General features: G+C 38.2%; 1 protein-coding gene across 4 annotated transcripts in view; it reads right to left on the reverse strand.

The window, feature by feature from the left end:
* ATXN7 (ataxin 7) overlaps positions 1 to 16323 on the reverse strand; it is an 89012-nt gene that overhangs the window by 25516 nt on the left and 47173 nt on the right. For 3 of the 4 annotated variants that reach the window (XM_032121369.1, XM_032121368.1, XM_032121366.1), the window contains one exon: positions 12090 to 12194. The exons of the other annotated variant lie outside the window; for it this stretch is intronic. In XM_032121369.1, the coding sequence (XP_031977260.1) occupies positions 12090 to 12194 (105 nt within the window). The remainder of the gene's footprint in view (positions 1 to 12089; positions 12195 to 16323) is intronic. 4 annotated transcript variants of the gene reach the window in all.

Consider the following 16323-nt stretch of genomic DNA (forward strand, 5'->3'; position numbering starts at 1 on the left):
TCCAAGTGAGCAAGCTTAGAAGTTCCTCAGGTTTCAGAAAACTGGAGCGAGTCCAGAATAAAACAGATGACCGAGTACAGAGGAACAACTTGACAGGCTTGTTGGTGCACAATCAAATGACAGCGTTTTATGCCTTAGAATCAACTCCACTTACACAACAGGCTTGTTTACACCAGAAATACAAAATATAATTACTACTCATGTAGCATGTGTGTACACAGAGAATGAAGGTTTCTGTACAGAATTATGTCATTTCCAGGGACTAAAATCAGGAAAGGACATTGAGTCCATTAGATTTCAAGTGTATAGCCACAGCTATTGTGAATCTCTGCCACCTAGACAACTGGGACAGGGCAGAGGAAATAGCAAACAGCCCAGGAGCTCATCAGGGCTTTCAGCACATCCTATCTGCCAACTCCAGCCTCCCCGGATATGTTCTTGCGATCACAGAAAAAGGGGATGAGTATGGCCCTAAAGGTCAGTGCCCATCCTCAACCTGAATAGAGACCAATCCTACAGAGAGAAAAACTTGGCACTGACCAGTTCCTAGGTGTCACTAGCTGTCATTCTCAGTGTGTGGCAAGCAATAAGTGAGCATCAAGCCTTGCAATACTACACACATATGTATTTTCTATGGCCATTAAAGCAGTTCCAGGTATTTTTAGAAGATAGCTGGTGGATTGCTTCATGATCCACATGATGACCTTTGGTTAAAGAGTACATGGCACTGTGATGGGGGACTGAACTATGGCAGTTTAAAAACCTTTCCTCTGACCTTAGAGGCCAGGAGAGGGCTAGTGTGGTATCTTTCCAGGCATACACATGGTTACATGTAGCTTATTAGAGGCTGCAAGCCAAAATGAAACTGAAGAAAATGAGCGCTAGCTAGTCCCATGCCAATGATGAGCAGGGCCAGAGCTTTACAGAGTACTGTAAGGCTTCTCATTATAATCTAGAAAAGTGAAAGAAGTAAAAACAATTACTTCACTAAGCCCACCTTAATACAGCAGAAAACCAAAATGCTTAAGAACATAGTAACAAAAGAAACACAGACAATTTTCCTCTTAGCAAGGAGAAGAGCCATGAATTCCATGTGAATACCATATATACCATCACACATTAATAAACAGCTCTTGAAACTCTCAGTGTACATCACACAACTTCTGACAGCTCAAACCCAGCTCTACAGATAATCCACAAACATTGGAAAGTCTTAGGCTCAAAATGGAAGGGTGCCCTGAAAGGGGCACACCTTCTACCTAATGCACAGAATTCACCATAATGTTCCACAGAAACCAGGGCTTTTCCAAGAGCCAGACGTGACAAACAGGTTCTTTGCAACCAGCAGGGTCACACAGAGAGGACACAGCACAAAACCACTCCTGGCCTGGCAGAGGGAGAAAATCCTGTGGGGTAAAAGCATAAGAAGGTGATCTCGCTAAAAGAGAAAAGGCTACCTTTTCTAAAAGGGAAAGAGAAAAGAGTACCTGGCTAAAAGACAAGAGTACCTTTTGGAAAGCTACTCTGTAAAGAATTGTGAATTAAAGGTTTTCTGACAATCTTGCCAAACAACAAGGAAAAACTCAGTTATGCAGGAACTGCTTCAACCCTCCAGAAGCCTGGTCTAATTGCATCCTGTTACAAAGCAGTGCAGAGTGAGAGTGTCATACCAACCTGGACAACTCATTATTTGGGGAAAAGAGAACAGAAAATAGGACAAGAATCTCTTGACAGTGGTCCTTCTTTCTCTAATACAACTCAGGGAAACAAAACATCATTGCTGTCTTTGTGGCCAGCAGAGCTCTCTGACATGGCAGAACTTGCCTAAGGCACCAGAATAGGCAGAGTTTATCAGGAGTTTACGTATTAGACATACTGATGGCTATTTTCCTACATTTTTTTGGTATTGTTGAAAAGATTAACCTGTTACCCAGCTGCATGACAACTGCAGGAACATCTACACAAATTATAGAGTAAAAATATTTATTTTCTATACAAACACTACATTATGTATTTGTTTCATCAATAGGAGATAATAGGGTTTGGAAGTATTTTGGCTGTTATTACCTGAGCTAATAATGGCCTATTAGTCAATAATATTACCACAAATTTACGTAAAATTACATATAACATTTATCTATTACTGTTTATTTTCTACATTTTTAAAAGGTATTTGTAATTGTTCCATACTGTTATGGAGCTCTCACAGAGTTGGATAATGCAAGAGCTAATCCAAGACTGCTACTGAAAAGCTGTTTGAATCTTTGTTACAGGTAGACACAACACAGAGCACTTAGGAATCTGAACTGCCTTCCAGGTCAATTACATTACTTGGATATAATTATTTAGTGTTAAACTGAATTAAGCCTAATGAGAAGCTTAAAATGTTGGCATTAATTGTATTATTTTGAAAGTGAATTTGAGCCTACAAATATTTTTTAACTTAGTATATAAGTCATGTGGTTATTGATTGCTATTCATCAATAAACTTACACGTTTCATTGTATAGAAAGTGTTATACACTCCCTCTTCTGGTAATATCTTAAAAACACAGTTTCTAGACTAAAAGTGTATCATATGTTAGATTTTAAGTGTATTATATTGCTTGGAAGAAAAAAAACCCTCAAAGCAGTATCATGTTTCCTTTTAAAAAGCCAGCAAACTAGTGATCAAAACCAAATAAATAACAGGTGAAAACTACTTGACATAATGGCCAACTAAAATAAGCAGCTACCTTTTAGCTGTGCCTAAAACCAAAATGTTATTCATTCTTTTTAATTTGGTAAGAAAAATATTGTCCCAAGTTTTTCCAAAAGTGTGATTCGTGCCCAATGCCTGGTTACCATTCCATGCACTATTGCTGTAGGTGAGAATATAGATTTTAAAATGCTGCCTATTTTTCCTGAGGTGGCAGATGAAGTTCCTACAAAACATTGTTTTCATGTCAGTCCAGCATAGATAACCTTCTTCCACCTAGCACACTACATACACCTCCTCTTCTCTGGGGGGCATTCTTCTGGTAGCAGAAGCAGCTGAAGGCTACACATACATCCTACTGTCTAAAAAATAGTATTCACAGTATAGAAAATGAGAATTGTTAAATAAAATTAAGAAGTCCAAACAGAAACAGTAAAAGCAATGCATAAGAAACCAAAAGATGAACTATTAATAAGTGCTCACACATGCATATATCCATCTCTTCCCTTGATGGTTAGTGCCTGACAAAGCCAAGAGATGTGTCTCAAGTAGGAAACATTCTTGTTCCCCTCACCCCCCACCAAAATGTGCAAAATCCAAGAATGCCACAGTATTACACAAACCACATTAATAGTATTGCTGCCGACACACTGAGAGAGGAAAAACTTGTGAAAAAGCTTTTGTTTGTTTTGCCCTGTTTAGCCTCTCCTCATTTCTACCACTTTTACCCCTCATTACAGAGTAATAAAACCAGCACTGTACCTACTTCATTCTCCCTCCTCCAAGGTAATTTTGTCCTACCTTCCTTATTTAGCTTCCTCCATATTGTCTTCATCTATTTCTTTTTACATGTATTTTACTCAAGTTCTTTGTTTTACATTTCCCCTTTTAGCTATTCCCTAGTGTCCTCTCTTTCCCCTTCTCGGACACACACACACAGACTGCAAACCACTTAATTCCAAGCTGTGCTGAGCCAGCTCTGCCAAAGCTGTCACCCCCCTGCCCATCAAAGCTGGGCACTGCTGCCCCAGCCATGTACTGCACAGCTGTACCGGGTGCACTGGTATCTTCGCAGAAAGTAATGTAAGTGATGGTTACTGGTGGGATTTCCTATCTGACCTATGAAGTTGTGCTTGTAGAGAAAAAGAGACCATCCCAAACACAGCAGTTGTTCAAGGGTCAGATGCTGGGATGAGAGGGTACACAGTGTGTGCAACTGGAAACTATGTACTTCCATGGGAAAAAAAAGGCAAAAAAACAACCAAAAAATTATTTTCTTTGTGACAGTTCAATACTCAAAACAATTTTACAAGCTTCCCAGAACACTCCTCCCTGGAATCACAAAGCGCTGTGGTGTTCATCTGAGGTTTGCAGTTCTTGGAATAAATGACACAGTTCATGAGAACACACACTTCTCCCCAAAAACTAAATGAGAAAGTCCTTATAAATAATTGATCTCTATGTGGTTAGCTTTTGAAATTAAACTACTTCTAATCCCACCTTCCAAGACCAAGTTCGTATCTCCATGGCTCTGACACATTCCCATCTCTCCAGAACAGCAGAAATTTGTCTCTTTTTTACTTCAACTTGGGCTTCTTCCACCTCCTCAGCTCTCAAACAGGTTGCAGCCTCATTCTCCTGCATTCAGCTTAGGGCAGTGTGCCAGACCCTGAGCGCCCATGGCCTGTCCTCAGTGCAGGCCACCTCCCCTGGCTGGGCTCCAGCCTGGAGGAGTGGCTTAGGCAGTAGAAAGAACCCTTTTAGCTGTGAAGGAAACCTTCCAAGGATGTGGATCACGTAAGCTGATGCAAAACGGCCTTCCCTGAACCTGCAAAATATCTGGAATGATGGTTGGGAGAGCTGTGCCCTGCTCCACATGCCATTTCCTCTCACAAAATGAGTTTTGAGTGATGAAACTCAACCTTGACTTCTAGATTGGTTAAGTCTCTCATTGTCAGTTACTTTTAATTGTAGACTGGATGCAACTATCCCGGGTGGCTTCTTTCAAAGTGAAGCTGTAGTCAAATACACTCAATAGCTACTTTTTACTGGAATTACTTGTCCTCTTTAGATCTCATTCCAATCTACACACTTTCTCCCTCTTGCTGAACAACTATTTCTGTGACAGTGAACATGGCACTGCTTCTTCTTTTCCCACAAAGATAAATACTATTCTTTCTTTCCACTTGTTCTTCCCCATCAGCATTTACTTTGAAAAGCAAGCAGTCAGTCCCAGTCTCCAAGCAAATACCCAGCAAGAAGATCACTACAAAGGAGCAGGGTTCTCATGGAACCCTTGCTAATTTTGTATGTTAGACTTGTTTTAAATACTTTAACATTTCAGTAAGGATAGAATAATAAAAAAAAATACTCTCTCTTCAGCCAATATTAAACCAGAAGGATTTTTGCACCTAGACCTTCTGCTGTGGCAGAACAGCATAAAATTCATTTCACAATAACCAAAAGTAAGAAGAGCCTAAAGCACATCAAGCACTTGAAGTCTGTAGTATTTTAGCACACACAGTACTGTAGAGAGAATAACATGAGTAACACGGTAAGCAGTAAACTGAATAATCAGTATCTCTTAAATCTGAAGCTAAACATCACTTCTGTTCTTAGCTGATACTTAAAATTTGCTTTATTTCTTCAACTAGAGCTTGACAAACCACGTACTCACAAAAAAGGAGGAAGTTTTACTAGAAAACTGCCATCAACTTCTCAGACTCCCTGTGCTTTCATGTAATAAACAAAGACCACAGCCATTCTGTGTACAAAAATAATTTTCTGCATGTGAACAGTTTGTAATGATACAAGTAACCACAGCACCGAACTCCACTGCTCCATAAAATCTGCATAGCACATTTGGTATTCAGCTAATGGCTTGGGGGTGCACATTTCAAAGCTCAAAATACGTTTACAGAGTTTCTTTCCACATTATAATAATTTCTTATTTAATTATGCATTATTTAAAAATTACTTAATAGTCAGCTGAAACGTTTCTTTTCCTTCTGAAACGAATTCTGTGCTGACCGCTGAGCACATTCCCTGCTATATGCCAAGATGATTCTTGCAAAAGGTACAGAATTTCACAAATCTCTACCAAGAAATTAAACTAGTTGCTGGACCCACAGATTAAGATCCAGCTCCTGGAACTTGGACTGTGTGAATTACTGTGAGACTGTGCATTTAAACAGGAGCTCCTGAACAGAAGCTGCCAATGATAATTTGTTTAAACATACACATTAACTGGAGCCATAATATGCCAAATGCCACCTGTGCACGTTTGGCAATATGCTTGGCAGATTGCTTCAGCACATCTGTGACACACCACAGAATATTCAGATTTATTTTGGTTGTTAGACTCCTACAGAAGATCACTGATACCCAAGAAAATTCTTATGATTTAAAAAAAACTTTTCACACTGCTTTAAAAATACTTCCGTGAACAGTGGACATTAATTGCTGAAACAAATTGCTTGCTGCCAGAAGTATGCAGGCCATAATGAAGGCTTATCCCTCCAAAATGAGGATGAGCTCAAGCAATGTTCCATGAGGGGAAAAAAACCCACACACACACACACAAAAAAACCAACCCAAAAACCAAGCAACAAACAACCCAATCCTCAGGTCTAATGGCTTTGGAACAAGATTCAGTACATTCCTTTCTTTTCTTATCAGCTTTAAATGCTGCCTAGTACAGACACTTTCTCTTTGACTTCATAATCCATGAATCCATGCTAAACACACTCTCTTATTCTACTCTAAACAAGCAATACATATACAAAATACTTCAAAAAATACAACTTAAAAATATTAAATACTGTCAGATTTTTCAGAACAATTAGCTGCTGCTAAATTTAACAAAAATATAGGACAAATTTACATTCGATTCATAGTGTGAGAAGAACCCGAACATGTAGTGCTGCAGGGACTGTAATACTTAAGTTATGTATGATACACATCCAAAATACATCACCACAATGACAGAGATAGTTAACAGATCATTTTTCCCAATTGAAATCACAAGTATCACATGTTCTCTCTGAATCCAGGCGCTTAACACCAAAAAAACCCGTAGGACTCCCAAAGTGGAGACCTGCAAATGAAAGGTGGTTGTGGGCCCTGGCTGAGGGAGGAAGGACCTTGGTTATAAAATTAGATGGAGAATCACAAAAGATCTCACCCAGACTCGGAGAATGGACCCAAGTAACCAGCAAACATCTCTTTCTCTACGGCCAGGATCTGCCCTCCGAGTATACGGTTGTGTGATGACTTCTCTATTCCAATTCCACAACCTCCTAGAAACCACAATAGATGGACATATCTGTACAGTAACCCTGCTTCTGATTCCTATACCTCAGATTTAAGCCTGCACTGATTGGAAACCAAAATGTTTAAGTAACTCCCCACCAGCTCTCAGGACAGCAGCAGCAGCAGGCAAAGCTCACTGTGGTTGCTCACCTTTGCCACCATCCCAAACCCATGGAAGTTAATCAATATACTCAACATAGCTTTTTAATAGCTCAACAGCCCAACACACCATCATAATCTCTTTCCATCATGTACTGTATTCATGGTTTTCACAATCACTACATGAGTCACAGGCACTCTCAGTGTAAGTTTTACAGGTAGCCTTCATTATTATTGCTGAGAGTTTAACCTTATTTTGTATTCATGGATACTAAGGCACAGAGAGAAAAAACAACCTCTGAAAAAAAACCCATAAGGGAAGTAGAAGGAAAAAAACTCCACACATCTCTATGCTGATGCTACTTTCACACTGCTGAGTTCTCTCTGAGCAACAGAGCAGCCCAGACAGGGCAGAGAAGCAGCTCCCATCAGCCAGGAGGCTGATAACCACAGGGAGATGAGATAAACCTGTGGAACAGCTGAAATGCCAACAAAAGGTTACACAGCCTAAAAACCACAGCACTTCAGGGTTTCCACGAACAACCTGAAATAACTGTCGCAATGGCTTCCTCAGAGAGCAACCTTTGGGTGCAGCACAAGAACTGTATCTAACATGTCTCTGGGAAGGAGAGAATGGAAATCAAAAGGGAGACAGGCACATCCCGTTGCCCCGAGGAGCATGACACCTGGCACATGATCATCCAGAGTGCAGAGAAATACTCCTGGAGAAAAACACTTTCTGGGAATAGGTCATATAAGTGATCTCAGGTGTTTCACCCACAAGATTCAATGCCTGAACATTATATCTTTTTTACATCTTTCACCTCTGAACTGATCTTGACTCATCGAAGGAAGATGCTGATACCATGAAAGTGTAGCCATTCACAGAACAACAGCAGGAATAGTAGCAATGAAGGACTTCAATCACTTGCCTGGCCCCCCAAATGAAAACAGCTGTGATCTGACAGAACAACTCTTCCTTGGCTGGCTGGCATGCTCCGGCCCCACCATGTCCCCAGCAGTGCTACCACCCTAAGCCAAGGGCCTAAAGCCATTGGACTGCACTGCCAGCCAGATACTATACCCAGACTGGAAGGAATACCACAATTTGACTTCTGATATCTCATTAGGTTAGATTGCTCTAAAAAACAAACCTGCATGTGGTGTTATGTGTTGGAGTGAAAGCTCCTCTGGACTCAGGCCCAGAGGGAAGCCAAAACATACGGGTTGAATTAAAACCTTTGGACAAGCTGAGATACATGAAGCCGCACCAAAGTGAAATAGAAATACAGATTTTTAACTTTTAGTAGAAATATATTATGCTAAGTGCCTTAAACATTAGAAAGCTGTAGCAGAGACCTTAAACACAGTTCTTGCTGCAGCAGTGTTACCTTTTCACAGAATTCTTTACTTTAGACAAAATATAGATAGAATTGTACTGTTCACATTTTTTAGATAGAGTGTTCACATAAACAATAAGAGCTGATAGAAACTGTATACACAAATCTGTGTAACACTGGTGTAAGGCTTACTATTGTTAGAATTAGACCAGGATAGGTTAAGAAAGGAAAACTAGAATCGTGTGTTCATCTTACTGGTCAGTTAACAAATATAATCCACACTTCTGTAAGAAAAAATACATAGAGTACAGAGCATATAGAGCGTATGGAAGAAGAAGCTGTTTCTGCCTGCTGTTTGCTGTTTCTGCTTGCCTTTATCATGTAACCTCCTTCGAACTCTGCCTTCAAGAAAGCTGTGAGACTATGAAATAAAGAACTTAGCAGAACAGCAGCCTCCTCTGCTCTCTTACCCTGGTCTGAGAAGGAAGGGTGTCCCATCAAAAGCTCAACAGTTATGGATACCAACTCTACAAATCAAGCATAATACATATACCAACACTATTGAATAAATTATTAAAATGGAAATTCATAGCTCAAACACATTTGGATTGCCTAAAAAAGTAGAATTTAATTTTGCATTAATATCTTTCCTAGTCAAATGCATGAAATAGAAAAGAATCAGTTACATACACAAATCTGTCATTTGTATCAATAAAGTATTTTACTAAAAAGGTTCTAATTAATAAGGTTGCATTTAAATTATTTCTGACTACTTGTGATCCAAAGAAAAAAGCCAGCATACGTCCTGCAAAGCACTTTCAGCCTACCTAGTTAAGTAGTTTAATCACAAATATGCTTTGGAAGAAATTAATTAGCTCATTACGTTTAACTAATAGTTTGTTTAGCTTTCCTTTGACAAAAGTGACATTTTAACAGAGCATATTCTACTACTTTAGAAAACAAAAATCCACATGACAAATTTCAAAGAACACCAAGTACCAGCAACATACACAGCAACATACACAACCAGGAGCTGTAGAATATTTTAAGAGATTAATACTTCTCTGGCAGCAATTAAAAGACCCTAAGAATATCACAAAAAGATACATGGATGGACTGCAAATTTTCAGAATTTTTCAATCCCTGAAATCATATCATCAATAAAAAACTTAATTCAGAGTAAACTGACTGTGGTGAATCCAAAGGGTGCTTTACTTTCTTGTTATCACAACACCACACTTTCTGTTTTAAAATAACCAAGTTTTTTGAAGATTCAGCAACTTCCTTCTCCTGAGCTATACAGGGTTTAAAAAAAAATAGATCATTGTCTGGTAATCTATCACCTGACATACTTATCAGCTTTCACATTTAATTTTATAAATTAAGGGACAACTGCATACGGATTTCAAAAACGGGAAGGCTGATATAAGGCTTTGAGAACTAGTGCTACACAAAATCACCAAGTCAGCCTTCTTACGTTTCTGAGGCGATTAGTTTGGCAAACTAAGGTCCTTTAATGATGTTCACCCCACCCAAGCCTGTTTTTCTCATTGGAATGACCCCACCTGTTTCCTCTGCACGCCACAGCCCGTGCCAAGATTCTTCATTGTTCAGAACAAGCTTAAGAAATACTAAGAATAACCTCATCATTTCTATCTCCTCCTTCTACACTTCTCTTAAGAGTATGAATCTGCCACTGATGTAAGGTTTGCATTAGAGAAGTTTTCACATTTAGAGATCACACTTCTACAGAGTGATACAGAATAGAAACATTATGTTAGTATTTATTACAACTTTTAAAAATACTTTCATACCTTCATTTTGCAGTTCCCTGTTCACTCTGCGCCTTTTAAATTGCAAACAGTACTTACAGAAGAGTTTCAGTTAACTTGACATAACAAGTCTAACAGCAGTACAAGCAGCATTAAAACATGCCATGTTTTCATGTCTATGCTCAAGACATAATGCTGCTTCTATTCAGCTCCTGAGCTGCTTCTGCCACCTGTCCATAAGGGCAAACACAATGCTGGTTCCTACCATACAGACGCCAGTTTGTCAGACTTTAGAGATCTCCTCATTTCACAAAGACAACCTTAGGTGTCTGCAGCTATCCACAGCTCTCCATCACTACCATATTACTGACCTCAAGATGAAATATTCAATATGCCACCACTCAGAACTCTGCATCATCTAGTCCTCCCCCATAAATTTATTTTTAGCCATCAGAATCAGTTTAATATGAAATTTTAGAAGGAGTTATTGGACATCTTAAGCTTATATTCAGTGACACGTGAGGAATCTCACTGGCAAGGGGTATACTTGTTCCTGGCTAACAAAAAGGCGTATAGCAACCAGAGCAAGAAGAGCAGATGGCCTTTTCTTCTTCTGGTTCCCAACAGCTCTGGAGACTTATATCCAAAAAACTGTGGGTTTTAAAAAAAAAATTAGCACAGCCACCCACAGAATAACAAGCAAACTATTAAGAATTATGACACAAAACTTATTCAGGTTCTTCTCCGAGTCACTCTTTGTGACACAATTGCAGGATCCAGCAGCAAGGGTAGGGCTATAATCCATAAGGCAATAGAACACAAAGCCAAGCGAGAGGGAGAAAGGGTAAGTAGTTCACCCTCTGCACAGCCCTTCTCCAGTCTCAAGGAACCAGAAGTGAGTATATATTTTCTTGCCAAAACGTTGGATTATTTAAGATGCATGAGAGGTTATCCATTTTTCTCAACACCAGAAGAAGCTCCCTGCCCATACCCAGCCCATATCCTTATAAACACCAAGCCAATCCGTAGGTGCACTGGCCTAGAGAAAAGAGACCATGTACAAATACACGCACACCTGGGGAGGAAGGACTAGTTCAGAAGATGCTTTGTCCACCATGTTTATTAGGAGTTGGTCAGAAAATATCTGATGAATTTCTTCAGAAAAAAAAGCTGAATTCCAAAAAACCTCCTATCCAAATACTGGCATGAAATTGTTCGAGGTTAATTTCTAGTCTTGAGGCGAGCATGGAAAAGCAGAACTGCCAACCACCTCCAGTCAGGCCTGGAGGAAGTAACTGAGCACTTGAACTGGCATAGCACTTCACATTTTCTTAGTCCTCTCTAAACACTGGCCAACCAACACAAGAGCTTCCCCACATAGTTTATATACAAAACCACTGGGCTAGTAAAACAAATACAAACTGATAATTCTGAAAATAAATAAATAAGCTTACTGGGTATTAGAAGTCTACTACGTTTTACAAATTTCACTGTAAGTTTAGCTTTCAGCTTCAGTTCAGAATTCACACTGTACTAGAACCCATGTAAAAATAATCTGTGTAAATACACAAAGAGAAATGACACAGAGACAAACACACTACACATATTGGCTGTGAAATACACTAGATGTCATTTTGAAACTGAACTGTAGCTATGCAGCATTTCAAGAAAGCATTAAAAAATTTAAAATAACAAGATCTATACGTAACTGCATTACAATGTATATAAAATTATTAAATACAGGTAGGTTATGTTCTTTGACATTTTTTATAATGTAATGATCTATGTACCATCAATTAAAAAAAAAAATTGCCAGGCTTAATCCTGATTTAACCTCACCCTTAATTATTAAAAATAGTTAAGCACTTACCATAATGTGATTGAAATGCCTGTGGTTTTACGACCTGATTACAGTGGTTACACATCACCAAATAGAAATCATCATGAGCCGGGCAAAGACCAAATATTGGCATATCTAAAAACAAAAAGACAAAATGGCATCTCTCAGCTGCTGACAATTATAGAAAAACAGTTTAATTACAGAGCCATGACACTAGTGTTGAATCATAATTTTAGAGACATTTGTATCAAATTTGAAAATGAGGAGAAAAGAGCATATAATTCAATAGATAATTTTGTGCTGGAGTATTACAAAAGCAAAAATCTTCCTACAAAGAAAAATGTAAAATGAGTGATTACTTGTAGAAAACATCTATTAGAAAACTGATTTAGGACTGATTATTTTATACCAGATGCAAGAATGCAATAAAAAAAGACTGACTTCAATTGAGACAAACACAACAGAAGTGGGGATGTTTTATGTATTCTGAAAAGGGGTTCGGATTTTATTCCAGTGTCATTAAATGAATTCAAAAGTGAACTTCATTTGCTATCAATTTTTTAAAAACCATTTTAAACACACAGTCATTTACCAGGCAGAATTATATGCCTAATGGTTTTATTTGTTTAACAGTGCATTATAGTCCAGCCATCTGGTGCCAGAGATCTGTGTAACAGCTATACAGGAGAGAGAACTAGAGATAACAGTCTGTCAGAGCATGTGTGGATTGCAGAGATAAAAGACATACTTGGAGACTTTTACTAATAAAATTAGTTTCTACGATTTTGTTTTTAAGAATACAGTTTGTTAAGAATATATTTAACAGTTATAATTGCATTCAGAGACTACTGGAGTAATAAATACAGCATTTACTACACAACTTAAAGGTATAGTACATTTATATAACTAAAAATGTTATTCAATCATTAAAAGACAAAAAAAAGGAAACTGCAAACATAATATGTGGCTAAGGGATCTGTAACACTATTTAAAGGTTAAAAATTGACATAAGCAAACTTACTTTCTTATAAAAACCCTCAAATAATAGATTTGTCTCAACAGTAATTATTTTCTAAGTTAAACTTATTTACTCCTGCGCTAGAACTGACCCCAGAGTTTTGTTTTACAGCTACTAATTTGCCTATGTATACTTTTAGCAACATCCACTGTTTTGTTCATTGATAGAAAAGCAATTATGAAATAAATTGTGTTGCACATTGAGTATGCCATAACACTAGGCAACCACTGGCAGAAAGACACCGTCAGCCCTGTCCACTTTGTTTCTCACAGACAGAGAACATATCCACACCAAAACTACTCCCAGAATTAGTATGTACCTTCATCATAAAAAATTAAATACTTTCTTTTAAAAGACATAAGGTCTATCCCACATGTTCCAAAAATCTTACTAGTGCTACATCAAAATTAAGCATGACACCTGCAATAACAGCCCTAACTGGATTTTGCAGTTGGATGCAAATGCAATGACCGAAGACGTCTGACTTGACTGAGAGAGATCACAGCCACCTTCACCTAAGTCACAGGCACCTTTTTGCAACTGAGGTTACATCAAATAAACATATAATCTGATTTGCACTTCTTTAAGTGGCAACTCTTGCTTATTTATTTATATGATATTTATTGAAAAAAATATTAAAACCTCTGGCACAACCAACTACTGCAAACTAGGTGAAACTAGTAAATATATGCTGAAAATCAGATAGGAAAAAAATAAACTATTTTTCAATATCTACTTTCTGTGATGTAATATTAAGCTACGTAAGAAAACAAGTATAAGCTTAAATTTCATTGCTAATATTTCATGCAAGAGTATCATCTTTGGATATGCCCATGTATCAAAGTTTATACACACAAGCAAATACTCCAGGGTCAATGGGACAGTGACAGCATACACTGCCTGATATTTACGTTGTTAATAGCCCACAGAGAGGCTACTCCTGTGTGATGCCTAGGGAACGGTAAATCCACACCCTGGAACCCGTTCCTATAGCTGTACCTTTCAGGCTGGATTGTCAGCCTTTACACCAACTTGTACTGAATGCAGGGGGAATCGGTAACAGGAGAGGAGGATTGCAAGATAAAGCGCTCCTTCACACCAATGACAAACACCACATCCATGTACCATCCCTCTAAGAAACCTTCTAGGAATATTTGCTGGCAATACAGAACTACAATTTTAAATGGCAACTGAGACAAATTGACAGAAATTGACGTAAACGAAAGTGCTTTCCTATTTCAGTTTGAGGATCCCAAGAAATCTGAATAATTTACAAAGGTCCTTTACACTGTGAAAACACCTTCAGTTTTAAAATCTTAGCTCCAAGTGACACAAAGCAATGACAGAATACCAGGAAATACACAAACTCACAAAGGACCATTCTAAGAGTAAAACCACTTGACACTGAGAAAAGTTATTTGCTGCACACCCAAAATCACAACCTGATTTCAAAGGAAGTCGTGCACAAGACTCCAGCCAGATCACACAAATCAGTGTAAGATCTTGTAACCCACAGTGGTCTCCTACAGCACTGATATTAGAGCAACATCTGGACACAACTGTAGCAACCCAGAGTACTGAGAGTATTTCTCTGCCTGTTTTGAAGGGTTTTACCCCCCTGAACAACACTGTTTTGACTTCCAACCTTGGACAAAATTACCAACGATCAGACAAGAACTAGAAAATACACTGGTGTGAATTAGGTGATAGACTACTATGTAAGATTGTCACAGGGTGAAAAATTTAGAGGTTTTGGGCTTCTCTTTGTAGTAAATAGATAAGAGCAAAAAATATCAAAATGGAGGATTGTTGTTGTTCTCCAAACCCTCTTCTTCTACTACTGCTACTCCATATTCTGCAGTAAAAGTAATTTCGGATGATTGGATAAAGAATTGCACAGTTCCTGGCCGTGTTACTGAATAATTGGTAGGAAAGTAAAAACAATATATGTTTCTAGTAACCATTGGTTAAATTATCTTTAAAAGGCTGTGTAAATCTTGATAATTTGACTTCTCTCCTGCTTTCTGTGCTCTATGTTATGCCTGGGTCACGCTAGTGGCTCTGTTCCTCTGATAAAACTTAATAAACAACTATCTGGCAGCACTGAAACTCAAGGAAAAGTCTGGGTTTATTCTTTGAAACTCCTTGCAAGGACTTTAAAATATTCTCCCCCATCAGGAGGGATTTGATTTACAGCACGGTTTAGTGTCACATAACTAGTAAGGGAGTAGCAAAGTTTAGAGGCCTAAATGCAATTTAACAATGGCGTTGGGAACTGTAAGGAGTGTGATGCAACCAAGATCAGTTAAGGCAACTGGAAGAAACCCAAGTCCACACTTCCCAACTCAGGAGCCTCATTCTTAGGCAGGTAAGCTCTCACATCTTTAATGTGCCTCACTGTCAATTAGTTGAGCAGGGGAAGAGTAGGTTTCAGGGAAATCTTGCTTCTCTTTCTGTGTTACAACAGGACAAACACGTATGTGGTACTGTTAGAGGAATGACAAATTAGACCATGCAAATTTTAGAGAACAATATACAGAACAGTTTAACAAAACTTACATAGTAAGTATGTACCAGGAGTAGGTGATGGATGCCTAATTTTTCTGTCCTGTCAGCCACTTATGAAAGTTCACATATATCATGCAGTTGATGTTCTAACATCTAATACTTTATACCTAATCCACTACATGACATTTCTATTTAAAAGTCTAATGAAGTTTATAGTATTTCACCAGTGTCATCCAAATGCACTGTTAGTCTTGGTTTGAAGATGACTTTTTGAAATACTTCACTATGTAAAGCCTGTGCCTCTCAAGGAAGAGCCTGGCAACCGTGATTCATATGCTCCTCTTTCAAAGCTGGGCATCTGGGAATATTTTTCAAGGTCACACTAAAAATTTAAATCAGGACTTAAACTTTCCATGTATTTTTCCATAAATACAGTATTCATAGTATCAACATACAGATACTATTATAAGACCTGTTAGTTACATTAATTCTATTAACACCAGAAAGTAAAAAAACTTCATTTACCTCCATAATAGGAAGCCACTGGACATTGTGACCTCCAGAATTCACTTCTCCTTTCAAATGTAACTGAGTTTTTAAAAAGTAACTTTAAATGATGCATTACTGCACTCTTTATCAAGACTAGAACAAGCCCATGCCATACACAGTTCTGAGATAACTGCATCACTTGTTGAGCATGTAATAAGGAAAATGCTTCTTACTTGAAAAAAGTCAGTG

Source organism: Corvus moneduloides, chromosome 11 (genome assembly GCF_009650955.1).
Source record: "Corvus moneduloides isolate bCorMon1 chromosome 11, bCorMon1.pri, whole genome shotgun sequence".
In the NCBI taxonomy this organism is placed as follows: domain Eukaryota; kingdom Metazoa; phylum Chordata; class Aves; order Passeriformes; family Corvidae; genus Corvus; species Corvus moneduloides.